Source organism: Loxodonta africana, chromosome 4 (genome assembly GCF_030014295.1).
Source record: "Loxodonta africana isolate mLoxAfr1 chromosome 4, mLoxAfr1.hap2, whole genome shotgun sequence".
Taxonomy (NCBI): Eukaryota; Metazoa; Chordata; class Mammalia; order Proboscidea; family Elephantidae; genus Loxodonta; species Loxodonta africana.
In genome coordinates, this window is record NC_087345.1 from 175,193,800 (window position 1) to 175,221,658 (window position 27,859).

The 27,859-nt window shown below is 39.1% G+C and overlaps 1 protein-coding gene across 2 annotated transcripts in view; it reads left to right on the forward strand.

Annotated features, from left to right (window-relative positions):
• The window catches only part of DYNC2I1 (dynein 2 intermediate chain 1), a 189,366-nt gene that overhangs the window by 140,902 nt on the left and 20,605 nt on the right, over positions 1–27,859 (forward strand). Inside the window, exons 21-23 of one of the 2 annotated variants that reach the window (XM_003410524.4) lie at positions 10,754–10,814; positions 20,564–20,663; positions 20,863–20,994. In XM_003410524.4, the coding sequence (XP_003410572.2) occupies positions 10,754–10,814; positions 20,564–20,663; positions 20,863–20,994 (293 nt within the window). Of the gene's footprint in view, positions 1–10,753; positions 10,815–11,600; positions 17,203–20,563; positions 20,664–20,862; positions 20,995–27,859 lie in introns of those variants that run through there. The other variant, XM_064285057.1, reaches the window with a different exon arrangement.

Here is a 27,859-nt window from a genome sequence, read left to right on the forward strand (position 1 = left end):
TTTCTTTTAATTTTACTTTAGATGAAGGTTTACAGTACAAACTAGCGTCTCATTAAAAAGTTAATAGACATTCTTTTATGACATTGGTTGCCAACTACATGACATGTCAACACTCTCCCCTTCTTGACCTTTGGTTCCCCATACCACCTTTCCTTTCCCCTCCTCCCTTCTCATCCTTGCCCCTGGGCTGGTGTGCCCATTTGGTCTTGTTTTGTTTCATGGGCCTGTCTAATCTTTGACTGAAGTGTGAACCTCAGGAGTGACTTCATTACTGAGTTAAAAGGGTGTCTGGGGTCCGTACTCTCAGGGTTTCTCTAGTCTCTGTCAGACCAGTAAGTCTGGTCTCTCTCTTTTTTTTTAGTTAGAATTTTGTTCTACATTTTTCTGCAGCTCTGGCCAGGACCCTGTATTATGATCCCTGTCAGAGCAGTCAGTGGTAGTAGCTGGGTACCATCTAGTTGTGTTGGACTCAGTCTGGTGGAGGTTTTCATAGTTGTGGTCCATTAGTCCTTTGGACTAATCTTTGCCTTGGGTCTTTGGTTTTCTTCATTGAGACAACTGGAGTATCTTAGATGGCTGCTCACAAACTTTTGAGACCCCAGATGCTACTCACCAAAGCAGAACATAGAACATTTTCTTTGTAAACTATGTTTATGCCAGTTAAGCTAGATGTCCCCAAGACCATGGTCCCCGCAGACCTCAGCCCAGTAATTTGGTCCTTCGGGGAGTTTGGATGTGTCTCTGTAGCTTCCATGACCTTGCCTTTGACAAGTTATGCTGGCTTCCTCAGTATTGTGCCCTGTCTTACCCTTACCAAAGTTACCACTTATCTATTGTCTAATTAGTGTTTTTTCCTCCCCATCCCTCCCCTCCCTCGTAACCATCAAAGATTGTTTCTTTTTGTGTGTGAATGTTTTCATGACTTTTTATAGCAATGGTCTCATACAATATTTGTCCTTTTGTGATTGACTTATTTCACTGAGCGTAATGTCCTCCAGATTCATCCATGTTGTTTTGCAAATTCATCATTGTTCTTTACCATTGCGTAGTATCCCATTGTATGTATGTACTATAGTTTGTTTTTCCATTCATCTCTTGATGGGCACCTAGATCGTTTCCATCTTTTTGCTATTGTAAACAATGCTGCAGTGAACAAAGGTGTGCATATGTCTATTCATCTGTTGGCTCTTGTTTCTCTAGGATATATTCCAAGTGTAGGACTGCTGGATCATATGGTATTTCTATTTTTAGCTTTTTAAGGAAGCACCATATTGTTTTCCAAAACGGTTGTACCATTTTGCATTCCCACCAGCAGTGCGTAAGAGTTCCAACATCTCCACAGCCTAAGATTTGTTATTTTCTGTTCTTTTGATTTGTGCAAGTAATGTCAGAGCGAGACTGTATCTCATTGTGGTTTTAATTTGTATTTCTCTAATGGCTAGTGATCGCTAACATTTCCTAAAGTGTTTGTTATCCACTTAAATGTCTTCTTTAGTGAAGTGTCTGTTCATATCCTTTGCCCATTTTTTAATTGGATTATTTGTCTTTTTGTTGTAGAGGTGTTGGATTATGCTGTAGATTTTAGAGATTAGACCTTTGTCAAATTTGTCATAGCCAAATTTTATTTCCCAGTGTGTAGGTCCTCTTTTTACTCTTGGTGAAATCTTTTGATGAGTGTAAGTGTTTAATTTTTTAGAAGATCTCAGTTATCTAGCTTATATTCTGGTGTTTGTGTATTGTTAGTTGTGGTTTGTATCTTGTTAATGCCGTGTATTAGGACCTCTAATGTTTACCCTATTTTTTCTTCTATGTTGTTTATAGTTTTTGGTTTTATATTTAGGTTTTTAATCCATTTTGAAGTACTTTTTTTGTGTTGTGTGAGGTAAAGATCCTGTTACATTTTTTTTTTTGCAGATGAATGTCAGTTTTGCCAGCAGTATTTGTTAAAAAGACTGTCTTTTACCTATTTGATGGACTTTGGACCTTTGCCGAATATCAGGTGCATCTGTGCCATGTTAACTGATAGGGGACTTCTACTCTCCTGTCAGTTTCTTATTCCATTCAGTACCTGGATGAGTTATTTATTCCTTCATTTGATGCTTAAGATCCCAGGATTGATGTTTGTGTATATTTTACTCAGTTTTTTGGGTCTTTGCTGCAGAGGGACAGCATCGTGCTCCTGTCAATAATGGCATGATGGCTCCACCTCCTAAGGCTTTTTGATCTGGGTTTTTGTTTTTGTGTGTGTGCTTTATGTGAAAGCTTACAAATCGAGTCAGTCTCTCATACCAAAAGTTATACACGTTGATATGTCCTATCTGCTCTCCTCCTACTGAGACAAAACATTCCTTCTCTCCACCCTGTATTCCCCATGTCCATCCAACCAGCCCCTGTCCCCCTCTTCCTTCTCATCTCACCACTAGACCAGGAGTTTTCCACATAGTCTCCAGGGTCTGCTTGAGGCAAGAAGCGCACTTCTCACCAGTATCATTGTCTATCTAGTTCCAATCTTAGGCTAACAAAGGGTTTGGGGATCATGACCATGAGGGTCCCTCCAGTCTCAGACCATTAAGCATGGTCTTTTTACAAGAATTTGAGATCTACATCCCATTGTTCTGCTGCTCTATCAGGGATTCTCTGTCATGTTCCCTGTCAGGGCAGTGATCGTTGGTAGCCGGGCACCATCTAGTTCCTCTGGTCTCAGGCTGATGGGGTCTCTGGTTTATGTGGTTCTTTCTGTCCCTTGGGCTCATCTTTACCATATGTCTTTGGTGTTCTTCATTCCCCTTTGCTTCAGGTAGGTTGAGACCAATTGATGCATCTTAGATGGCCGCTTGCCAGTGTTTAAGATCCCAGATGTCTCTCACAAAACTGGGATGCAGAACGTTTTCTTAATACATTTTGTTATGCCATCTGACCTAGATGTCCCTAAAACCATGGTCACCAGACCCTTGTCCCTGCTACTCTGGACTTTGAAGCTTTTGGTTGTATGGAGGAAACTTCTTTGCTTTTGGTTTAGTCCAGTTATACTGGCTTCCCTTGTGTTATGTGTTGCCCTTCCCTTCACCTGAAATAATTTTTGTTTTTTTTTTACTACTTAGTGAATATCCCTCTTTCTCCCTCCCCATCCTCATTACCATCAAAGAATATTTTCTTCTGTGTCTAAACTTTATCTCATACAATATTTGTCATTTTACAGCTTACTATAATTTCACTCAGATAATGCCTTCCAGCTTCCTCCATGTTATGAGATGCTTCACGAGTTCATTGTTCTACTTTATCGTTACGTAGTATTCCTTTGTGTGAATATACCATAATTTATTTATCCTTTCATCTGTTGATGGGCATGCTGGTTGCTTCCATCTTTTTGCTATTCTAAACAGTGCTGCAGTGAACATGGGCATTCATATATTGGTTCGTGTGAAGGCTATTAATTCTTTAGGGTATATTCCAAGGGGTGGAATTGCTGGTCATATGGTTGTTCTATTTCTAGCTTTTTAAGGAAGCGCCAAATCAATTTCCAACATGGTAGTACCATTATACATTCCCACTAGCAGTGTATAAGTGTTCCAGTCTCTCCACAACCTCTCCCACATTTGTTGTTTTGTGTTTCTCGGATTAATGCCAGCCTTATTGGGGTGAGATGGAATCTCATTGTAGTTTTGATGTGCATTTCTCTAATAGCTAATGATCGTGAGTATTTACTCATGTATCTGCTAGCAGCCTGAATGTCTTCTTATGTAAAGTACCTGTTCATATCCTTTGCCCATTTTTTAATTGGGTTGTTTGTCTTTTTATAGTTGAGTTTTTGCAGTATCATGTAGATTTTAGGGATCAGATGCTGATCGTAAATGTCATAGCTAGAGACTTTTTCCCAGTCTGTAGGTAATCTTTTTACTCTTTTGGTGAAGTCTTTGGATGAGCGTAGGTGTTTGACTTTTAGGAGCTCCCAGTTATCTAATTTCTCTTCTGATGCTTGTACATTGTTAGTAATGTTTTATATACTGTTTATGCCATGTATTAGGGTTCCTAACGTTGTCCCTATTTTTTCTTCTGTAATCTTTGTGGTTTTAGATTTTATATTTAGGTCTTTGATCCATTCTGAGTTAGTTTTTGTGCATGGTGTGAGGTACAGTTCTTATTTCTTTTTTTTTAGATGGATATCCAGTTATGCCAGCACCATTTGTTAAAGAGACTGTCTTTTCCCCATTTAACTGACTTTAGGCCCTTGTCAAATATCAGCTGCTCATATGTGGATGGATTTATGTCTGGATTTTCAATTCTGTTCCATTGGTCTGTGTATCTGCTGTTGTGCCAGTGCCAGTGCCAGTGCCAGGCTGTTTTGACTACTGTGGTGGTACAATATGTTCTAAAAGCAGGTAGTGTGAGGCCTCCCACTATGTTGTTCTCTTTCAGTAAGGCTTTACTTATCCAGAAACTCTTTCCCTTCCATATGAAGGTGGTGATTTTTTTCTCTGTCTCATTAAAAAATGTCACTGGTATTTGGATCAGGATTGATTTGTATCTGTAGATCGCTTTTGGGTAGAATAGACATTTTTACGATGTTGAGTTTTCATATCCACGAACAAGGTGTGTTTTCCACTTACGTAAGGTTTCTTATGGTTTCTTGCGTTAGTATAGGTCTTTTACATCTCTGGTTAGATTTATTCCTAAGTATTTTATCTTCTTGGGGGCTATCATAAATGGTATTGATTTGGTGATTTCCTCTTTGACGTTCTCTTTTTTGGTGTAGAGGAATCTAACTGATTTATGTGTGTTTATTTTGTATCCTGATACTCTGTTAAAACTCTTCTATTAGTTTCACTTGTTTTCTTGAGGATTCTTTAGGTTTTTTTGTGTATAAGATCTCTGCAAATAGAGATACCTTTACTTCTTTGCCAATTCGAATGCCCTTTATTTCTTTATCTAGCCTAATAGCTCTGGCTAGGACCTCCAGCACAATGTTGAATACAAGTGGTGATAAAGGGCATCCTTGTCTGGTTCCTGTTCTCAAGGGTGTGCTTTCAGTCTCTTTCCATTTAGGATGATATTGGCTGTTGGCTTTGTATAAATGCCCTTTATTATGCTGAGGAATTTTTGTTCTATTCCTATTTTTCTGAGAGTTTTTATCATGAATGGGTGTTGGACTTTGTCAAATGCCTTTTCTGCATCAATTGATAAGATCATGTGGTTCTTGTCTTTTGTTTTATTTATGTGATGGATTACATTGCTTGTTTTTCTAATGTTGAACCATCCCTGCATAGCTGGTATGAATACCACTTGGTCACAGTGAATTATTTATTTGATATGTTGTTGAATTCTATTGGCTAGAATTTTGTTGAGGATTTTTGCATCTAAGTTCATGAGGGATATTGGCCTGTAATTTTCTTTTTTGTGGTACCTTTACCTGTTGGAAACCCTCTGGGGCAGTTCTACTCTGTCCTATAGGGTCACTACGTGTCGGAATCGACTTGACGGCACTGAGTGGGTTACCTGGTTTTGGTATCAGGGTTATGCTGGTTTCATAGAATTCCACCCTTTTCTATACTCTGAAATACCTTTAGTAGTGTTAACTCTTCTCTGAATGTTTGGTAGAACTCTCCAGTGAAGCTGTCAGGGCCAGGGCTTTTCTTTGTTGGGAGTTATTATTGTTATTGTTATTTTTACCTTTTCAATGTCTTTTTTTGTTATGGTTTCATTTACTTGATAAAAAAAATTTTTTTCTTTTTTTCCACTTTGTGTTAGCTTAGATAGGTAGTGTGTTTCTAGAAATTTGTCAGTTTCTTCTAGGTTTTCAAATATGTGAGAGCACAGTTTTTCGTTGTATTCTGTTATGATTCTTTTAATTTTTGTTGAGTCTGTTCTGATATCGTCCATCTCATTTCTTATTCAGGTTATTTGTTTCATCTCATGTTTTTCGTTTGGCAGCCTGGCCAATAGTTTATCGATTTTGCTAATTTTTTCCAAGAACCAGCTTTTGGTCTTGTTAGGGCTGACAGTTGTTTTTCCATTTTGTATTTTATTTAATTCTCCTCTGATTTTTATTAGTTGCTTTCTTCTGGTGTCTGGCTGTTTCTTTTGTTGCTCTCTTTCTATTTGTTCAAATTGTAGGGATAATTCCTTGATTTTGGCCCTGTCTTCTTTTTGGATGTATGCGTTTATTGATATAAATTGACCTCTGAACACTGCTTTAGCTGTGTTCCAAAGATTCTCATAGGAAGTGTTGTCATTCTTACTTGATTCTATGAATTTCTTTATTCCGTCCTTAATTTCTTCTGTAATGCAGTCATTTTTTTAAGCAAAGTGTTGTTCAGTTTCTATGTGTTTGATTTCTTTTCTGTGTTTTTTCTGTTATTGATTTCAAGTTTTATGGCTTTATGGTCAGAGAAATTGCTTTGTAATATTTCGATGTTTTGGATTCTATTAAGGCTTGTTTTATGGCCTAGTATGTGGTCTATTCTAGAGTATGTTTTATGTGCATTGGAAAACAAAGCATACTTGTCTGCTTCTGGGTTTTTGGTCAGAGTGTTCTGTATATGTCTGTGAGGTCAAGTTGGTTGATTGTGGCATTTAGCTCTTCTTTGTCTTTATTGAGCTTCTTTCAGATGTTCTGTCCTTCACTGAAAGTGGTATGTTGAAGTCTCCTACTATTATTGTGGAGCTGTCTTTCAAGATTTTCAGTGCTGTTAGAGTTTTGTTTTATGTATCTTTAAGCCCTGTCATTGGTTGCATAAATATTTAATATGGTAATACTTTCCTGGTGTATTGTCCCTTTAATCGTTATATAGTGTCCTTCTTTATCCTTTGTAATAGATTTAACTTTTAAGTCTGTTTTGTCAGAAATTAGTATTGCCATTCCTGCTCTTTTTTGATTGTTGTTTGCTTGATATCTTTTTTCCATCCTTTGAGATTTAGTTTGTTTGTGTCTTTAAGTTTAAGTTGTGTGTCTTGTAGGCAGCATATAGATGGATCATGGTTTTTTATCCATTTTGCAACTCTGTGTCTCTTTATTGGTGGATTATTCCATTTACATTCAGCATGATTATGGATAGGTATGTGGTTAGTGCTGTCATTTTGATGTCTTTTTTTCTTTGTTGTTGACAGTTTGTTTTTCCCCTTTTTTTGCTGAGCCGCATTTCTTTATAAATTGTGTGTTCCTCTCTTTGGTGGTTGTTGTTTTTGTTTTTACTGAGTCTTTATGATTTTCTTGTATTTTATTTTGATGTGTAGGATTGTTAGTCTCCTTTGTGATTACTTCAATATTTACCCCTATTTTTCTAAGTTTAAGCCAAACTTTATCTCTTCATATTGCCTTTACCTCCTCTCCATATGAAAGATCTAAGACTGCATTTTTTAGTCCCTCTTTATTGATTTAATGTTGTCATCTTTTTACATAATGACATCACCATTTCCCTGTTTTCAGCACATTTTTATCTTGATTTATTTTTGTGATTTCGCTATCTGGGTTGATATCTGGTTGCTCTCTCTATTGTAGTGATAGGTTGATAGCTGATGTTATTGGTTTTCTAAACAGAATTTCCTTTAGTATATCTTGTAGTTTTGGTTTGGTTTTTACTAATTCCCTAAACTTTGTTTATCTGGAATGTCCTAATTTTTCCTTCATATTTGAGAGACAGTTTTGCTGGATATATGATTCTTGGCTTGCACTTTTTTACCTTCTTGCTTTGTATATATCATCCCATTGCCTTCTTGCCTGCATTGATTCTGCCAAGTAGTCCGAGTTTGTTCTTACTGATTCTCCTTTGTAGGCGACTTTTCGTTTATCCCTGGCCGCTCTTAAAATTTTCTCTTTATCTTTGGTTTTGGCAAGTTTAATTATATGTCTCAGTGACTTTGTTTTGGGATCTATCTTGTATGGAGTTCGATGAGCATCTTGGATAGGTATCTTCTTATCTTTCATGATATCAGGGAAGTTTTCTGTCAACAAATATCCAACAATTCTCTCTGTATTTTCTGTTTCTCCTCCCTGTTCTGATACTCCAATCACTCGTAGGTTATTTCTCTTGATACCATCCCACGTGATCCTTAGGGTTTCTCCATTTTTTGAAATTCTTTTACTTGATTTTTCCTTGAATATATTTTTGCCAAGTGTTTTATCTTCAGCCTCACTAATTGGGATTTCCATTTCCTCAGTTTTGCTCTGCTGACTTTCTACTGAGTTGTCTAAGTCTGAAATTTTGTTGTTAATCTTCTGAATTTCTGATTGCTGCCTCTCTATGGATTCTTTCAACCTATTAAATTTTTCATTGTTCTTAAGTAAACTTCTTAATTTCCTCCACTGCCTTAGCTTTGTGCTCCTTGGCCTGTTCTATGTTTTGCCTGCTCTCCTTCCTGATGTCTTGATGAGTTCTGTATATTAGTCTTTTGTATTCTACATCTGGTAATTCCAGGAAGACATCTTCATCTGGAAGATTCCTTGTGTAAAGGGTTGAATTGTGTCCCCCAACATATGTGTCAACTTGGTTAGGCCATGTGTAGTTATTCTCCATTTTGTGATTTTCCTATGTGTTATAAATCATAATCTCTGCCTGTGGTTAAAAGGATTATTTAGGTCACTTCCCTGATCCAAAAAGGAGTTCCCTGGGGTGTGGCCTGCACCACCTTTTATCTCTCAAGAGACAGAAGGAAAGGGAAGCAAGCAGAAAGTAGGGGACCTCACACCACCAAGAAAGCAGCACCAGGAGCAGAGCGTGTTCTTTGGACACAGGGTCCCTCCACCTGAGATGCTCCTCAACCAGGCAAAATCTTCCTCCAGAGCCGACAAGGAGAGAAAGCCTTCCCCTGGAACCGATGCCCTGAATTTGGACTTAAAACCTCCTAGACTATGAGAAGATAAATTTCTCTTTGTTAAAGCCATCTGCTTGTGGTATTTCTGTTATGGCAGCATTAGGTAACTAAGACACACCTTGATTCTTCATTTTGGGAGTTTGTTCAAGTGATCATAGTCTGCTTCTTTATGTGATTTGATATCGACTGTTGTCTCTGAACCATCTATAAGTTATTGCATTAATTTATATTATGTTTGCTCACCATGTACTAGATTCTTGCTTTGTTTTGTTTTTACATACTTGAATAGGCTACTAGAGTGAGCTAACTTGTTTATTGGAACTTTTGAATGACTAATTCCTGTCACCAGATGGCTAGAGTTGTTACCACATGTATGAGCCTAAGACTCCATTCACTATTCTTGTATAGATTCAGCTCAGGTGTCCAGGTAGTCAGTCACCTCGTGTGTGGTACAGGCTCTCACCTACGATCTTAGAGTAGCAGTGGTGATTGGTTTTTGGTTCCAGCAGAGGGTCATGCTCTGAGAAGGGTGGGGAAGGACAAATTTCCCCCGAGTGTCTGTGAGGAAGGCACATCCCTGTTCTCTAGAGTGCACTGGTGGGTTTGCTCTGCAGCCGTACCATAGGCACCCAATGGCTTTAACTGTAAGGACTGGGAGATACCACTTATCCTTGCACCCCTGTGGTGGGTGACTAGGTGGCATGGGTCGAGCCACCAGTCCTCACGCCCCAACTGTGTGTAGGTGAGGACCCTGTTTAATAGGCAGAACGGTATCAAATCTCAAAAACCTGAGGCTCCACTGCACAGCTGAAACAATTAGACTTCAAGCATATTCACCCTTGCATTATAACAGCCAGATCCTATCTGCTTTACTGGGCCACTTGGGTCTATGCAGGGGTGAAAGACATTCAAAGTCTGTTTGAACCACTTGTGCCTGGACAGGAGCCACTTGTGCTCTAAGTTTCCAGTTCAGGGGAGCTGGCAGATTTTTTTGCCCCATTTGTTTATTTGTTCCTTCTCCAAGGCTGGAGGAATGGCTCAGGATGTGCAGCAGAACCTATCTCAGGCCCAGGGAAATCAACTTTCACTGAAGCTAGCTGGGGCAGAGGGAGGAGGGATCAGATAGATGGCAGAGAAGTCTTTCAAAAGGAAGAGCTAGTAGATCTGTGCTGTAAATTAGACAAAATCACGTATCTTGTGCCGAGAGCGCTGTTTTATCTCAAATACCGAAAGCATGTGTAGATTCTGTGTGGTGGCTTGGCCGTGCCACGGTCGCGCCAGTGGATGGGGCTGTGCCACCTCGCTTGCCTTCTTTCACTTAAGCAGCTGCATCCTAAATTCCACCACCAGCCCTGCCGTTGTTACGTCGGGTGATCAAGGCTGTGTCACTTCCCTTGACTTCTTTTGCTGAAGCAGCTGCATCCTGAATGCTACCACCAGCCCTGCCACGGTTGTGCCAGGGGATTGAGGCTGATGTGCTCCCACCGAATCAGGTCTGGCAATTCCTCACTGCTCTTGCACCATCTCTTTTTGCCTGTTGCTCAGTCCTGTTTTTTAACTTTGCCTTTGATGTTCGGTGTTCCTAGCTTATCATATACATAATTGATTAACTTGATTTTTCAGGTCTTTGTTGTAAGAGGGACTACCAGAAGTGCCTGACTACTCTGCCATCTTGGCCCAGCTTTAAGCTTATAGATCTTGATTCCACTAATCTTTTTTCACATAAGGCTCTGAACTGCAAATTCTTAATTCTTATCCTAAAGCAGTTTACTGGCATATCACTCTAGCAGTTAGGGAGGGAATACTGTTTATTGATTGGTATTTTAATGTCATTTCCTAAAACAGATATTTAAGCAATGAAAAATGATTCCAGGCAACTGTAATTAGATTTTGACTTAAGAATTCTATTTGAAAGTGCTTTTATGTTTGGTTTATCTATTTGTAGGTTTAATACCTGGAGGGAGAATAAAATTAGTACATAGCTCTGTGATACAGTTGAATAACAGGTAAGACTATGCCATTATGAATATGCTAAAGCAACTCTCCTTATCTTGGAAAGATCAATTTCTCACAGGATGAAAATTACATTAGATAATTGGTAATTTTTCACATAGTAATTTTTGCTAGTTTATTGTTATTCAGTCAATTTAATAAATAAAATATCCCGATGTAGAGTTAACACTTCTTCTTTGACTAAAATATTTTCTGTTTTACAAATTGATACTGTTTGAGTATTTTATTACCCATTTTTAATACAATCTGGAAGTTAAATTAGATAATTTTCAGGAACCAGAAACATTAACATTATTCAGTAATTTAGATTTCTGCTTTTACTCATTTAACTTAATATGACATCAAAATCTTAATAAATGTATGAATTTTATTTGTGGTATTTATATGTTCCTTGTTAATTTATTTCCTAAAGATTTCACTTGTTACCACTTACTGCAGTCTGTGGTTAGCTATCAACATATGAATTATGCATGAAAAATGTTTTATATTAGCCTGGGTCCTCATCATCATACAGAATATCTGTGGGTTGTGAATAATGAATTATATATGCTCAGAGATTTTTAATAAACTTTGGTTGGTTTAAATATAATTATGAAAGTGAATCATTTATGTTTTTAGAAAGTCATCCAGGGTATTACAGAGTCAAATATAAATGATTTCTGGATTAGTCAGTTTGGCTTACTGATCCCACCATTTCTTCCTAGTTCCCTGACTGGATTTTAAGACTATTCTTATCTCTGCTGCTATTCATAAGGTTTTCACTGGCTAATTCTTTTTAGAAGTAGACTACTGGGTCCTTCTTCCTGGTCCGTCTTATTCTGGAAGCTGAGCTGAAACTTGTCCTCCATGGATGACCATGCTGGTATCTGAATACTGGTGGCATAGCTTCCAGCATCACAGCAACACTCAAGCCCCCATAGTACAACAAACTGACAGACATGTGCGGGGAAGGATTCTGTGGGGATAATATTAAATGACGCAGGAAGCATCAAAAGAAGATGGAAAGAATACACAGTCATTATACCAGACAGAATTAGTCGACATTCAACCATTTCAAGAGGTAGCATGTGACCAGAACCGATGGTACTGAAGGACGAAGTCCAAGCTGCACTGAAGGCACTGGCAAAAAAAAAAAGGCTCCAGATGTTGACAGAATATCAATCGAGATGTTTCAACAAACGGATCCAGCTCTGGAAGTGCTCATCATCTATGCCAAGAAATACGAAAGACAGCTTTCTGGGCAACTGACTGGAAGAGATCCATATTTATGCCTATTCTTAAGAAAGGTGATCCAACTGAATGTGGAAATTATTGAACAATGTCATTAATATCACATGCAAGCAATATTTTGCTGAAGATCATTCAAAAGCATCTGGAGCAGTATTTTGACAGGGAATTACCAGAAATTCAGGCCAGATTCAGAAGAGGACATAGCACCAGAGATATCATTGCTGATGTCAGATGGATCCTGACTGAAAGCAGAGAATACCAGAAGGATGTTTACCTGTGTTTTACTGACTATTCAAAGGCATTTGATTGTGTGGATCATAACAAATTATGGATAACATCGTAAAGATTGGGAATTCCGGAACACTTACTTGTGCTCATGAGGAGCCTTTACATAGATCAAGAGGCAGTTGTTCAGACAGAACAAGGGGATACTGATTGGTTTAATGTCAGGAAAGATGTGTGTCAGGGTTGTAAACTTTCACCATACCTATTCAGTCCGTATGCTGAACAAATAATCCAAGAAGCTGGACTCTATGAAGAAGAACAGGGCATCAGGATTGGAGGAAGACTCATTAACAACCTGCGTTATGCAGATGACACAACCTTCCTTGCTGAAAGTGAAGAGGGCTTGAAGCACTTACTGATGAAGATCAAAGACCACAGCCCTCACCTCAACATAAAGAAAACAAAAATCCTCACAACTGGACCAATAAGCAACATCACGATAAACAGAGAATAGATTGAAGTTGTCAAAGATTTCATTTTACTTGGATCCACAGTCAACACTCATGGAAGCAGCAGTGAAAAAATCAAAGGATGCATTGCATTGGGCAAATCTGCTGCAAAATAACTCTTCAAAGTGTTGAAAAGCAAAGATGTCACCTTGAAGACTAAGGTGTGCCTGACCCAAGCCATGGTATTTTTAGTCACATCATACACATGTGAAAGCTGGACAATGAATAAGGAAGACCAAAAAAGAATTGACGCCTTTGAGTTGTGTTGTTGGCGAAGAATATTGACTATGTCATGGACTGCCAAAAGAACGAACATATCTGTCTTGGAAGAAGTACAACAAGAATGCTTCTTAGAAGCAAGGATGGCAAGACTGCATCTTACATACTTTGGACATGTTGTCAGGAGGGATCAGTCCCTGGAGAATGATATCATGCTCGGCAGAGTACAGGGTCAGCGGAAAAGAGGAAGACCCTCAACAAGGTGGATTGACACAGTGGCTGCAACAATGGGCTCAAGCATAACAATGATTGTAAGGGTGGCACAGGACTGGGCAGTGTTTCGTTCTGTGGTACATAGGGTCGCTGTGAGTTGGAATCAACTCGATGGCACCTGACAACAATAACATTTTTATCTCCTTTATATCCTTTATCATTTTATACCAGTTTTTTTTTAACTATGAATTTTTCCTGTGCTTCATTATACAGTACACTCTTTAAAGGAAAGTATCTAATGTATCCGATGTTAGTTCCTCCTCCCCCAAAAATAACCTAATACTGCATTTCCTAGATATGTGTGTAATAAATGTTCACCAGACACTTATTTGCCAAATGGTGTTGAGTTTATTCTTTGTGCCAGCTTTGGGCTAGGCAGCAAGGAATAATGTCTCTTTTCTGAAGGAGCTCCTATAAGGAGGCAGACATGGAAAACATGATTGTTATTGTAGGTGGGGTTCCTGAATTTCAGATGAAGAAGACCCTGAAATGGAATTGAGTATGGATGATGTTTCTTAAGGAGTTTTCTTGCGATCAACGTCTGTGAAAGTGGGGGAAGAAGCAGAATTGGGGATAGAGGAGAAGTTGAGCTATGACTGAAGCTCAGCAACAGCCTCTGATGTCCAATGAATTTTGGGCTAGAATGGCCAGGCATTTATACTCTCTTCTTGATCAGTTATGAGCCTCCCTCGTAAGAGGTGTGACATTGGGTGAAGTACCTCTCTACAGCCCTGAAGGCCTGACAACTGAAGGCTGTCTGTCTTTAACACTCCTAACCTGCCTAGATCTCAGAAAACAAGTACTTCACTGAAGTGTGGGAATCTGGATGGTGCAAATTCATGTTCACAATTATAATATGGAATATTAAGTGTAATGTGAGAGGAAATGAATAAGGCATGTCAAAGCTCAAAGAAGGGGACAGGTTTTGGGAGGGAATGGAGTGAAATGGTGACATCTTAAAGAAAGGTGTTAACTAAACTGAGTCTTTGAAAGACTAGAGTTCTTTAGGCAAAGAAGAATGTTCCAATCAGAGCAAACATTACTTGTGAAGGCCTAGTATGTATGAGGAGTCCGTGGGTGATGCAGACAGTTAAGCACTCAGCTCTTAACCAAAAGGTTGGAAGTTTCAGTCCACTCAGAGGTGCCTTGGAAGAAAGGCTTAGTGATCTACTTTCCAAAAATCAGTTACTGAAAATCCTATGAAGCACAGTTCTACTCTGCAATATAAAGTCACCATGAGTTGGAGCTGACTCAATGGCAACTGGTTTTAGTATGTATGAAAATGCAGGATGCATTTAGAAAACTGCCAGTAGGTTTGATGTCAAGAGACATGGGGGATGAGTCAGTGGTCAGACCCTAAAGAATCCTTTTTGCTGTGTGCCATGGATTGAATTGTGTCCCCCCAAAATGTCTGTCAACTTAGCTGGGCCATGAGTCCAGTATTGTGTGATTGTCCACCGTTTTATGTGATTTCCCCGTGTGTTGTAAGTCCTATCACTGTGGTGAAATGAAATGGATTAGTGGTAGTTATATTGACGAGGTATACAAGATTGGATAGTGTCTTAAGCCAGTCTCTTTGAGATATAAAAGAGAGAAGCCAGCAGGGAGAGAGGAGAACCTCATACCATCAAGAAAGGAGCCGGAAGCAGAGCACGTGGACCTGAGGTTCCTGTGCTGAGATGCTCCCAGACCAAGAAGACCGATGACAAGGCCCTTCTTCCAGATCCAACAGAGAGAGAAAGCCTTTCCCTGGAGCTGGAACCCTGAATTCGGACTTGTAGCCTCCTGGACTGTGAGAGAATAAACTCTTTGCTAAAGCCATCCACTTGTAGTATTTCTGTTATAACAGCAGTAGATGACTAAGACACTGTGCTAAAGGGTTTAGACATTACCTTGAAGATGATAGGAAGCCATTAAAATATTTTAAGGCAAGGAGTGACATGTCTTGTATGCCATTTTGAGTGATCAAATTGGCAAAAATGTACATACAGAACAGAGGAAAGGAAAGTTGAATTAGGGTGACCAGTTAGGAGGCTATTGTAGTAACCCATATGAAAAGTAAGAGTCTAAACTAAGGCAATACTAGTGGATATGAACAGAAGGGTATGGAATAAGGGGTAGAATTGAAATAACCTGGTGACTGATTTTAGGAATGATTGAGAGTGAAAAGTCTAGGTTGGCCTTGCCTACTACCCACAAATATGTCTAGTTCGGTCACTGAGTACCAGTCACATGATAAAGAACTTAAGAGGAAAAGGGGTTTGTTGAAGAAGTTCTGGGATGGGTAGGAAATGGTTCAGTTTAGGATGGGCTGAGCTTGAGATATTCATGGAGATGTGCAGGAGGCAGCTGGCTCCACTGGAGGGATCTCAGCTGGAGGCACTGATTTGGAAGCCATCAGTGATATTTGCAGTCCTGAAGGTAATTGTGAGAGGAGACCCAAAGATTCAAAACTGGGGTCTGTCTGTTTAAGATGTATGGAGGAAGAAGAGCTTGGAAAGGAGACTGATAAAGGGTAGCCAGATTCCTGACTTCTGACTGTGACAACATGGCAGTAGGAACTAACAAGGACCCCTTTACTGTTACAAACAGATATACTGTATAAAGTAAAAACTTTTTAACAAAAGCCTTATTGTTATAAAGCTAACTATAGTTATAAAAAGAAAGCAAGAAAAATCTCTGAATGCCAGAAACAAGAAGGGTAAACAAAGAGAAATAAGGACCAGTGGTAAGCTTGTGAGCCAATGTTGTGACAACCTGCAGAAAGAAAAATATCAGACCTGGGTGTAGGCCTTGGCTACTAAAAAAATGCTGGTGGATCAAATCCACCCAGACTTCTGGCCAACTTGGCCCCATAGACAGAAGCACCACACCATCCCTCCACAGCAAAGACTGGAAAAACTAAATAAAACAGAGACAAATGTCATTCCTGGAATCTGAAGTGTCAAATGAAGAAATAAAGAACTCAGCCAAACACTGAATGGACTAAGAAAGTGACAGAGGACACAGAACGAGGAAGGATACACATGGAGGTCCCGTATCAGCTAATGCAGCATGGATTTGCCATCTTGAACTACTGTCAGAGATCGGCAGACAGGGAGCACGGGAAAGCAGCTTCATGGGGCTCCCAGCAGGAGACAGAGCACCCAGTAACCAGCAATATACGCGTTTCCACCCTCATCCTCCCTCACCAGCACTTTGGCCTCCTCTGCTTCCCACTGGCCACAGCCTCTTGGCTGGAAGGCAACTGCTTTGGCCTCGGGCTGCTTGGATTTGCCCTGCCCACACTGGCAAGCCCCCTGAGTGCCATTTGTCTGTCGTTGGTGTTACTTTTTTTTGTTTCTTTTGGTTTCTTCTGTGCCTTACACCACCTTCCCGTCCTTTCTCTCAAATACCTGGCTCCATGTGCCATCTCTGCTTCTTCCTGAAAGGCTGTAAAGCACTGCTCAACTGGGGAACCGCTCCCCTGGCCTGCAACAACACACTGGTGGGATCCGTGGGGCTTTTTTCTTTTTTGCTTTGCTTTGTTTTTCTTTTCACAGCTTGGGAGCCCCTTCTAGCTGGGCTGTACCACGTGGCTTAGGAGCCACTTACCCAGTCTGCGTAGGCCCTGGGTGAATTTTTTTTCTCCCTTTTTTCATATCTGTCTTTCTTCAGTTCTCATCTCTCTACACTTACCTTCTTTTCCTGTCTCCTGAATACCCAGTGCTCTGTGACATCTACACCCCCTGTAGCCAGGCTATACAGCACAGCCTAGGAATCACTTCCTCGATCTTCACCCCTGCACCAGTGGGACCCCTGGGGCTTTTCTTTTCTTTTTTCTAGATTTTTTATCTAGTTTTTTTTTTTCTTTCTTTTTTTTTTTTTTCTCCATTTCTTGGTTTCTCATCTGTCCACTTCAATGGAAAGCTCCCTTAGCACCCTTTTGTTTTCTTTTTTGTTTTTGGCTCCTGTTTCTCCTTTCTCTCCTTTTTTCCATACCCATATTAGCTCCACACGTCACAACCTCCACCCTCCTTCCTGCCTACCTGCACTGTGTGCTGAACATCATGTCCTGAGCAGCACAGGCACAGCCTACCAGAACCTGCCCAGCACCGATTCCTGGCCCGCCCTGTCAGCCCTAGTATGTGCCACAAACTACCCATCCTAGCTTTTCCCCTACAGCTGGATCTGACCTGCTGCACCATAGTAGAGCAACTGACCCTGCCCATTGGACAAGGAGGTGAAAAGGATTGTGACCACAGATTGAGCAAACAACAAAAAAGTACGGCCCGCCTGCTCAGATTTAACCAAATAAAAAGAAGCAGGACGAAACAAACAGATCTAGAATCAATAAACAAAGAATATAACTACTGAATGTCCTGAATACAGCAGAAAATATCAAAACTTTTTAAAAAAACAGGACAGGATGGCTCCAGTAGACATCCAAAATAAAACACCAGATGACTTTCCAATAGAAGAAAAAGCAGTGGAACTTCCTGACAGGGAATTCAAATGTCTAGTCTTTAGAGCTATCCAAGAGTTGAAGCAAAAAGCAGACAAAAATGAGGAAAAAATAGACAAATTTATAGAAAAGGCAAATAAATTCATGGATAATACTGACCAAAAAAACGGAAGAATTCAGGAAAATAATATAGGAACAAAATGCCAAAACGAATTCACAACTAGAAATCATGCAAAAATAACAATTAGAAATCCAAAAGATAAACAACAAGATTTCAGAAATGGACAGTGTCTTAGAAGGGCTGAGGAGTGGGTCTGAAATGAAGGAAGACAGGATCAGTGAAATGGAAGACAAATACTTGGATACAACTCAGTTTGAGGAAAAAATCAGAAAATAGAACAGAGAAAAATGAGGAAAGCCTGAGAATTATGTGGGATACAATCAAAAGCAAAAATTTGCGAGTGACTAGAGTTCCAGAACGGGGAGAAAATGGAAAACACAGAGAGGATCATAGAAAGATTGCTGACAGAAAACTTCCCTAGTATCATGAAAGATGAAGAGTTGACTATCTAAGAAGCTGAACAAACTGCATATAGGATAAACCCCAAAGGAAAATCATCAAGGCATATCATAATCACACTCACTAAAGCCAAAGAAAAAAAAAAAAAAAAGCCCCGAGAGTAGCTCGAGAGAAAGAGTTACATACAGAGGAGAAACAATAAGACTAAGCTCTGATTATTCAGCAGAAATCAGGCAGGCAGGAAGACAGTGGGTTGGTGTATATAAAACCTTGAAAGAACAAAATTGCCAACTAGAAATAATATATCCTGCAAAACTTTCGTTCAAATATGATGGTAAAATTAAGACATTTCCAGATAAACAGAAATTTAGGGAATATGAAAAAACCAAACCAAACTTACAAGAATTATTAAAGGGAGTCCTTTGATCTGAGAACAGACAACATCAGACCACAGCCTGAATCTAGGATGCAAGATTGTACCAGCCAGATACCAACCTAGGAAATGAACTGTCAAAGACTATTGAAAACCAAAAGAATTGCAGCAGGGAACCAGAGAGGTTAATCTGTAAATGACAACGATGTCAGAACAATAAAAGAGGGAATAAACGGTATAGGTATAGAACTTTTTATAATGGAGAGGAAGGCAAGGTGATACCGAGTAATAATATACTGGTTCAAACCTAGGAAGATGAGGGTAAATTTCAAGGTAACCACAAAGCAAGTTAACAAACCTTCTTATCAAAATAAAGAAGAACATAAAGTCTTAATTAAAACAAAATCTGCAAAAACAGAAATGAAAAAGAAATCCACAAATAAAAGGAACTCAGCACTGGATAGTTAGAGGAACAAAGAAAATATCAACACCTTAAAAAAAAAAAAAAAACACTACAAAATGACAGCAATTAACTCACACCTATCAATAATTCCACTGAATGTAAATGGCCTAAATGCAGCCATAAAGAGACAGAGAGTGACAGAATAAATTAAAAAACAGGACCCATGAATATGCTGTCTGCAGGAGACACACCTTAGAAACAATGACATAAATTTATTAAAAATCAAAGGATGGAAAAAAATATATCAAGCAAACAACTACCAAAAAAGTACAGGTGTGGTAATACTCATCTCAGATAAAATAGACTGTAAAACAAAATTCATCATAAGAGACAAGGGCACTATATATTGATTAAAGGGACGATTCACCATGATATGGGATGATTAACCATAATAAACATCTATGCACCCGAGGACAGGGCTCCAAAATACGTGAAACAAACTCTAACAGCAGTGAAAAGAGAAATTGGTAGTTCTACGGTAATAGTAGGAGACTTACAACACACCACTCTCAGTAAAGGACAGAACATCTAGAAAGCAACTCAGCAAAGGTACAGAAGAACCAAAGGGCACAATGAGCTAACTTGATCTCTTAGACATGTGTACATTTCACCCAACAGCTGGAAAGTGCACATTCTTTTCCAACACACATGAAACATTCTCCCAAAGAGACCACATCTTAGGCCACAGAGCAAACCTCAACAAAATCCAAAACACTGAAATAATGCAAAGTATCTTCTCTGACCACAACGCCATCCAAGTAGAAATTAACAACAGAAAGACCAAGGAAAAAAAATCAATTACATAGAAACTGAATAACGCCCTGCTTAAAAGTTGCAATGGGTTTAGTTTTTTGGTTTTCAGTGAAAGAGAAATCCAGAAAGCCTCACCCAAAGCCTAGGAAAGACAAGGAAGCTTTGAAGAATTTGAAATCCCGAACTCAGGATGTGGTATGGAAATCTTCAAGCTGAAAAGTTAACAAAAAAAATGCCAGACCTGTGAACCCCTTCATTGGTTTCACCATAAAAGCATAGGTGAAACTACCTGGCAGGGTAGGGGTACTTTCACAAGCTAGGGTAAACAAGATTCCTTTAGGAAAACAATCCATGCCGAAGATGAGTTCACAAACAAAAATTTTCAAACATAAGGAAAGAGTACACCATGATACAACAGATAGGATTAGCATACCAAGAATTTGAGATTATAAAATCTAAAAGATATTTTAGAAATGAATCTATCATCTCTGTAATTTAATACTTAAGTGAATGGTTAAATAGATCAGACCATAATGAAAAACGAATAGGAGGATAGATCTGAAGAAATTCTCAAAAGTGCAGTAATAGAAAAATAAATAGAAAACAGAGTGGTTAAGAATCAAGAGAAAACATCTAATGACACATAATAATTGCTAAATAATTGTCCAGTATTGTCATTATCCTTAAGGTTTCAACGGAGTTGATCTGCTCATCTTTGTATTTTTTTTTTCAGTCTTTCCCGTAAAGATACTGCATTTGGAGGGACTGCACAAACACTGAATGTTAAGTTTCTTCCTTCAGATCCTAATCATTTTATTGTTGGCACAGACATGGTGAGTAATATTTTAAGTTTCATTTTATAACACATTCTTCTCCTTTCATAGAGTTGCCTGATCTATATCTTCATTAAAGATTAACTTATTCTTTGATTTTATTGTAATCTAATTTAAACTGTTTCAAGAATGTTAGCTTTATTTAGCCTTACACCTAATACATTTCTTTAGTCACCGTTGGTCTTGTTCTTATTATTAGGGTCTTATAAGCCATGGAGCAAGACAAGATTTGGGAGTATCTCCTAAATTGTTCAAACCACAACAAAATGGGTTAAGACCAGTAAAAGTTAACGTGATTGATTTTTCACCGTTTGGAGAACCGATATTCTTGGTAAGAAAGTCTATTTCTTAAAGCACCAAGTATTTCTAATGGTGGCAATTGCTTATTTGGACAGTATAACAGTTGCAGTGATCTACTGGGGAATTTTAAAAACTGATTGTTTATTAGACCACAAATTGATCATATATTAGGCTTCAATGGTCTAAAATGTAGGAACATGAAATTAATAATAGTGATTAAAAAAAATAACCAAAATATAACTACATAGAAATTTAACTCTCTTAAAGTAATATTTTGTTCAGTTTTAAACTATTTAGAAATCAACAGAAGAATGCCAAATATCAAAACCTGTGACATAGCGAAGTATGTACTTCTTATTGTAGTTAGATGCTATAGTCGGTTCCGACTCATAGCAACCCCATGCACAACAAAACGAAACACTGCCCTGTCCTGCGCCATCCTCATGATCGTGGTTATGTTTGAGCCATGTGTTGCAGCAGCTGTGTCAGTCCATCTCATTGAGAGTCTTTTCCTTTTGTGCTGACCCTCCACTTTACCAAGCATGTTGTCCTTCTTGATAACAAGTCCAAGGTATGTGAGATGAAGTCTTGTCATCCTTGCTTCTAAGGAGCATTCAGGGTGTATTTCTTCTAGACAGACTTGTTTGTTTTTTTGGTGGTCCATGGTATATTCAGAGTTCCTTGCCAGCATCACAAATCAATTCTTCGGCTTTCCTTATTTATTGTCCAGCTTTCACATGCATATAAGGTGACTGAAAACACCATGGCTTGGGTCAGGTGTACCTTAGGCCACAAAGTGACATCTTTGCTTTTTAGCTCTTTAAAGAGGTCTTTTGCAGCATATTTGCCCAGTGCAGTGCGTCTTTTGATTTCTTGACTGCTGCTTCCATGGGTGTTGATTTTGGATCCAAGTAAAATGAAATCCTTGACAGCATCAGTCTTTTCCCCATTTATTATGATGTTGCTCATTGGTCCAGTTGTGAGGATTTTTGCTTTCTTTATATTGAGGTGTAACCCATACTGAAGGCTATAGTCTTTGATCTTCATCAGTAAGCGCTTCAAGTCCTCTTCACTTTCAGCAAGCAAGGTTGTATTATCTACATATTGCAGGTTGTTAATGAGTCTTCCCCCAGTCCTGATGCCCTGTTCTTCATAAAGTCCAGCTTCTGAGAATATTTGCTCAGCATACAGATTGAATAAATACAGTGAAAGGGTACAACACTGGTGCACACCTTTCCTGACTTTGAGCCATGCTGTATCCCCTTGTTCTGCTCGAACGACTGCCTCTTGATCTATGTACAGGTTCCTCATGAGCACAATCAAGTGTTCTGGAACTCCCATTCTTCACAATGTTATCCATAACTTGTTATGATCCACACAGTAGAATGCCACTGCATAGTCAATAAAACACAGGTAAACATCTTTCTGGTATTCTTTGCTTTCAGCCAGGAGGCATCAGACATCAGCAGTGATATCCCTGATTCCCCAAACTCTTCTGACTCCAGCTTGAATTTCTGGTAGTTCCCTGTTGATGTACTGCTGCAACTACTTTTGAATGGTCTTCAGCAAAATTTTGCTTGCTTGTGATATTAATGATATTGTTTGATAATTTCCTCATTCTGTTGGACCACCTTTCTTTGAAATGTTCCTAAATATGGTTCTCTTCCTGCCGGTTGGCCAGGTAACTGTCTTCCAAATTTCTTGGTATAGATGATTGAGCACTTCCAGTGCTGCATCCATTTGTTGAAACATCTTAATTGGTATTCTGTCAATTCTTAGAGCCTTGTTTTTCGCCAATGCCTTCAGTGCAGCTTAGACTTTTTCCTTCAGTACCATCAGTTCTTGATCATTTGCTACCTCCTGAAATGTTTGAAAGTCGACTAATTCTTTTTGGTACGGTGACTCTGTGTATTCCCTCCATCTTCTTTTGATACTTCCTGTGTTGTCCAGTATTTTGCCCATGAAATCCTTCAGTATTGCAATTTGAAGCTTGAATTTTTTCTTCAGTTCTTTCAGGTTGAGAAACGCCGAGCATGTTTTTCCCTTTGGATTTTCTAACTCCAGGTCTTTGCGCATGTCATTATAATACTTTACTTTGTTTTCTCAAGCTGTCCATTAAAATCTCCTGTTTAACTCTTTTACTTCATCATTTCTTCCATTTGCTTTAAATACTTGACTTTGCTGAACAAGTTCAGGTCTCTTCTGATACCCATTTTTTTAATATTGTGCATGACGTATGGCTTTTCTTGCTAAACAAATCTGTTTCATTCATCCCACTTTTCCTTATAGAGATTGTTCCTTGTATTTTTTATTATTATTATTGTACTTTAGATGAAGGTTTAGAGAGGAACCTAGCTTCTCATTAAACAATTAGTGCACATATTGGTTTGTGACATTGGTTGCCAACCCCAGGACATGTCAACACTTTCCCCTTCTCAACCTTGGGTTCTCCATTATCAGTTTCCTGTCACATCCTGCCTTCTCATCCTTGACCCTGGCTAGTGTGCCCATTTAGTCTCATTTTGTTTTGTGGGCCTATCTAATCTTTGGCTGAAGGGTGAACCTTAGGAGTGACTTCAGTACTGAGCCAAAAGGGTGTCATACTCTTCTGACATCAATTTTGCTGTTTTCTTTCTTTCCTGTCTTTTTAATGACCTCTTGCTTTCTTCATGTACAATGTCCTTGATGTCATTCTAGAACTCGTCTAGTCATCAGTGTTCATTGCATCAAATCTGTTCATGAGATTGTCTCTAAATTCAGGTGGGATAATACTCAAGGTTGTACTTTGGATCTTGTGGACTTGTTCTAATTTTCTTCAGCTTCAGCTTGAACTTGCATATGAGCAATTGATGGTCTGTTCCACGGTCGGCCCCTGGCCTTGCTCCAGCTGATGATATTGACCTTTTCCATCATCTCTTTCCACAGATGTAGTTGATTTGATTCCTGTGTATTCCATCCAGTGAGGTCTACGTGTATTTATGTTGTTGAAAAAAGGTATTTGTAACAAAAATCATTGGATTTGCAAAATTTTATTATGCACTCTCTGGCATCGTTTCTATCAATAAGGCCATATTTTCCAATTACCAATTCTTCTTTGTTTCCAACTTTCGCATTCCAATCACCAGTAATTATCAATGCATCCTGATTGTATTTTGATCAATTTCAGACTGCAGAAACTGATAAAAATCTTGAATTCCTTCATCTTTGGCCTTAGTGGTTGGTGCGTAAATTTGAACAATAGTCGTATTAACTGGTCTTCCTTGCAGGCATATGGGTATTATCCTATCACTGACAGCATTGTACTTCAGTATAGATCTTGAAATGTTCTTTTTGACAATGAATGCAACACCATTCCTTTTCAAGTTGTCACTCCCAGCACAGTAGACTATGTGATTGTACGATTCAGAATGGCCAATGGCAGTCCATTTCAGCTCACTAATGCCTTTGGTTTTTAATGCCTAGGATATTGATGTTCATGTTCCCATTTTATTTTCGAGGATTTCCAATTTTCATAAATCATCATCAGAACAAGGCCAGGGGCTGACTGTGGAACAGACCATCAATTGTTCATATGCAAGTTCAAGCTGAAACTGAAGAAAATCAGAGCAAGTCCACGAGAGCCAAAGTAAAACCTTGAGCATATCCCACCTGAATTTAAAGACCATCTCAAGAATAGATTTGATGCATTGAATACTAATGACCAAAGACCAGACGACTTGTAGAATGTCATTAAGGACATCATACATGAAGAAAGCAAGAGTTAATTGAAAAGTAAGGAAAGAAACGACCAAGGTGGATATCAGAGGAGACTCTGAAACTTGCTCTCGAAGTCAATCAGCTAGCTAAAGCAAAGGAAGAAATGATGAAGTAAAAGAACTGAAGATTTCAAAGGGTGGCTCAAGAAGACAAAATGAAGAATTATAATGACACGTGCAAAGAACTGGAGATAGAAAACCAAAACGGAAGAACACGCTCAGCATTTCTCAAGCTGAAAGAACTGAAGAAAAAATTTAAGCCTTGAGTTGCAATAGTTAAGGATTCTATGGGGGAAATATTAAATGACGCAGGAATCATCCAAAGAAGATGGAGGAATACACAGAGTCATTATACCAAGAAGAATTAGTCGATGTTCAACCATTTGAAGAGGTGGCGTGTGATCAGGAACCAATGGTACTGAAGGAAGAAGTCCAAGCTGCACTGAAGGCATTGGTGAAAACAAGTCTCCTAGAATTGACAGAATATCAGTTGAGATTTTTCAACAAACAGATGCAGTGCTGGAAGTACTCAGTCATCTATGCCAAGAAATATGGAAGACAGCTTCCTGGCCAGCTGACTGGAAAAGATCCATATTCCCAAGAAGGTGATCCAACCAAATACAGAAATTATTGAAAAATATCATTAATATCACACACAAGTAAAATTTTGCTGAAGATCATTCAAAAGCAGCTGCAGCAGTATTTTGGCAGGGAACTCTCAGAAATTCAGGCCAGATTAAGAAGAGGATGTGGAACCAGGGCTATCATTGCTGATGTTAATGGATCCTGACTGAAAGCAGAGAATGCCAGAATGATGTTTACCTGTATTTTATTGACTATGCAAAGGCATTCAACTGTGTGGATCATAACAAATATGGATAACATTGTGAAGAATGGGAGTTCCAGAACACTTAAGTCTGCTCACGAGGAACCTTTACATAGATCAAGAGAAAGTTGTTTGGCCAGAAAAAGGGGATACTGAGTGGTTTTAAGTCAGGAAAGGCATGTCTCAGGTTTGTATCCTTTCACCATACCTATTCAATCTGTATGCTGAGCAGATATTCCCAAAAGCTGGACTTTATGTAGAACAGGGCATCAGGATTGGAGGAAGACTCATTAACAACCTGTGATATGCAGATGACGCAACTTTCCTTGCTGAAAATGAAGAGGACTTGAAGCACTTACCAATGAAGATCAAGGACCACAGCCTTCAGTATGGGTTGCACCTCAACATAAAGAAAACAAAAATCGTCACAGCTAGACCAATAAGCAACATCATGATAAACGGAGAAAGGATTGACATTGTCAAGGATTTCATTTTACTTGGATCCACAATCAGTACCCATGGAAGCAGCAGTCAAGAAATCAAAAGACGCACTGCATTGGGCAAATCAGCTGCAAAGAACCTCTTTAAAGTGTTGAAAAGCAAAGATATCACCTTGAAGACTAAGGTGCACCTGACCCGTGCTGTGGTATTTTCAATCACATCATATGCATGTGAAAGCTGGACAATGAATAAGGAAGACTGAACAAGAATTGACTGATGCCTTTGAATTGTGGTATTGGCGAAGAATATTAAATATACTATGGTATCCCAAAAGAATGAATAAATCTGTCTTGGAACAAGTACACCCAGAATGCTCCTTAGCAGCAAGGATGGCAAGACCGAGTGTTACATACTTTTTACATGTTGTCAGGAGTGATCAGTCCCTGGAGAAGGATGTCATGCTTGGTAAAGTACAGGGTGAGTGGAAAAGAGAAAGACCCTCAACGGAATGGATTGACACGGTGGCTGCAACAATGGGTCCAAGCATAACAACGATTGTAAGGATGGTGCAGGACTGGGCAGTATGTAGTTCTCTTGATCATAAGGTCACTAGGAGTCGGACTCGACGGTACCTAAGAACAACAGCAACATATTAACTGGTCTTCCTTGTAGGAGTATGGATATTATCCTATCGCTGATAGCATTGTACTTTAGGATAGATCTTGAAATGGTCTTTTTGAAGATGGATATAACGCCATTCAATTTGTCATTCTCTGCATGTAGACCATGTGATTGTTTCTGATTCAATAAGGCAAATACCAGCCCACTTCTACTCACTAATGCCTGGGATATCCATGTTTATGCGTTCCATTTCATTTTTGACCATTCCCAATTTTTGTATATTATACTTTTTTTGTTCCACGTTTCAATTATTAATGGATGTTTGCAGCTGTTTCTTCTCATTTTGAGTTGTCACATCAGCTGATGAACGTTCTGAAAGCTTGACTCCATCTGATTTCATTAAAGTCTACTCTACTTTTCCCAATCATCTTTTGAGTGCCTTCCAACCCTAGGGGCTCATCTTTTGGCATTATATCAGGCAATGTTACGCCATTATTTGTAAGGTTTTTACTGGCTAATTCTTTTCAGAAGTAGACCGCTAGTTCCTTCTTCCTAGTCTGCCTTAGTCTAGAAGCTCAGCTGAAACCTGTCCACCTTGGGTGACCCTGCTGGTATTTGAATACTGGTGGCATGGCTGCCAGCATCACAGCAACACGCAAGCCCCCATAGTACGACAAACTGACAGACACGTGGGGGAAATATGTACTCAGTGAAAAAGAATTAGTGAAGAATTATTGCCTTATGTTCTTTTATTACTTAACAGAACATAATACAAATCAATGAACAAAGGGTTTGCATAACTGCAGAGAAAGTCTAAGAATGACTATTAGGTATGTCAGAATCTCCCAGCTCCACACCGAGGTAGAGAGGGATGTTGCAGGTAACTTCATCTTTGGGTGTGGCTTCCTTACCATCTTCCCCATCCAGGGCATGGTATGCCGTTCATGTGATTCACTCAAAATCATTTGTCATGTGTTCCTAGCCTATAGATTTTTAAAGGAGGAAGCTTCTTGTTTAAAGACTGGCTGGTTTGTGATGTGAAACAGGAATATAGTGACTCAAGTGTACTGTGTGTACATAGAGCTAGTGTGTGACTGGGTAGGAGCTTTTGGAGGGCCTTTCTTAAAAAGAGTTGGGAAACCCGTTAGGGGAAGCCTGGAAGAGGCTCCTAGGTCAATTTGTAGGTTGGGGTGGGAGAAGAGAGAAGGCAAAATATTTTTAAACTTTATACACGATTAAATCTAATAGTTAAC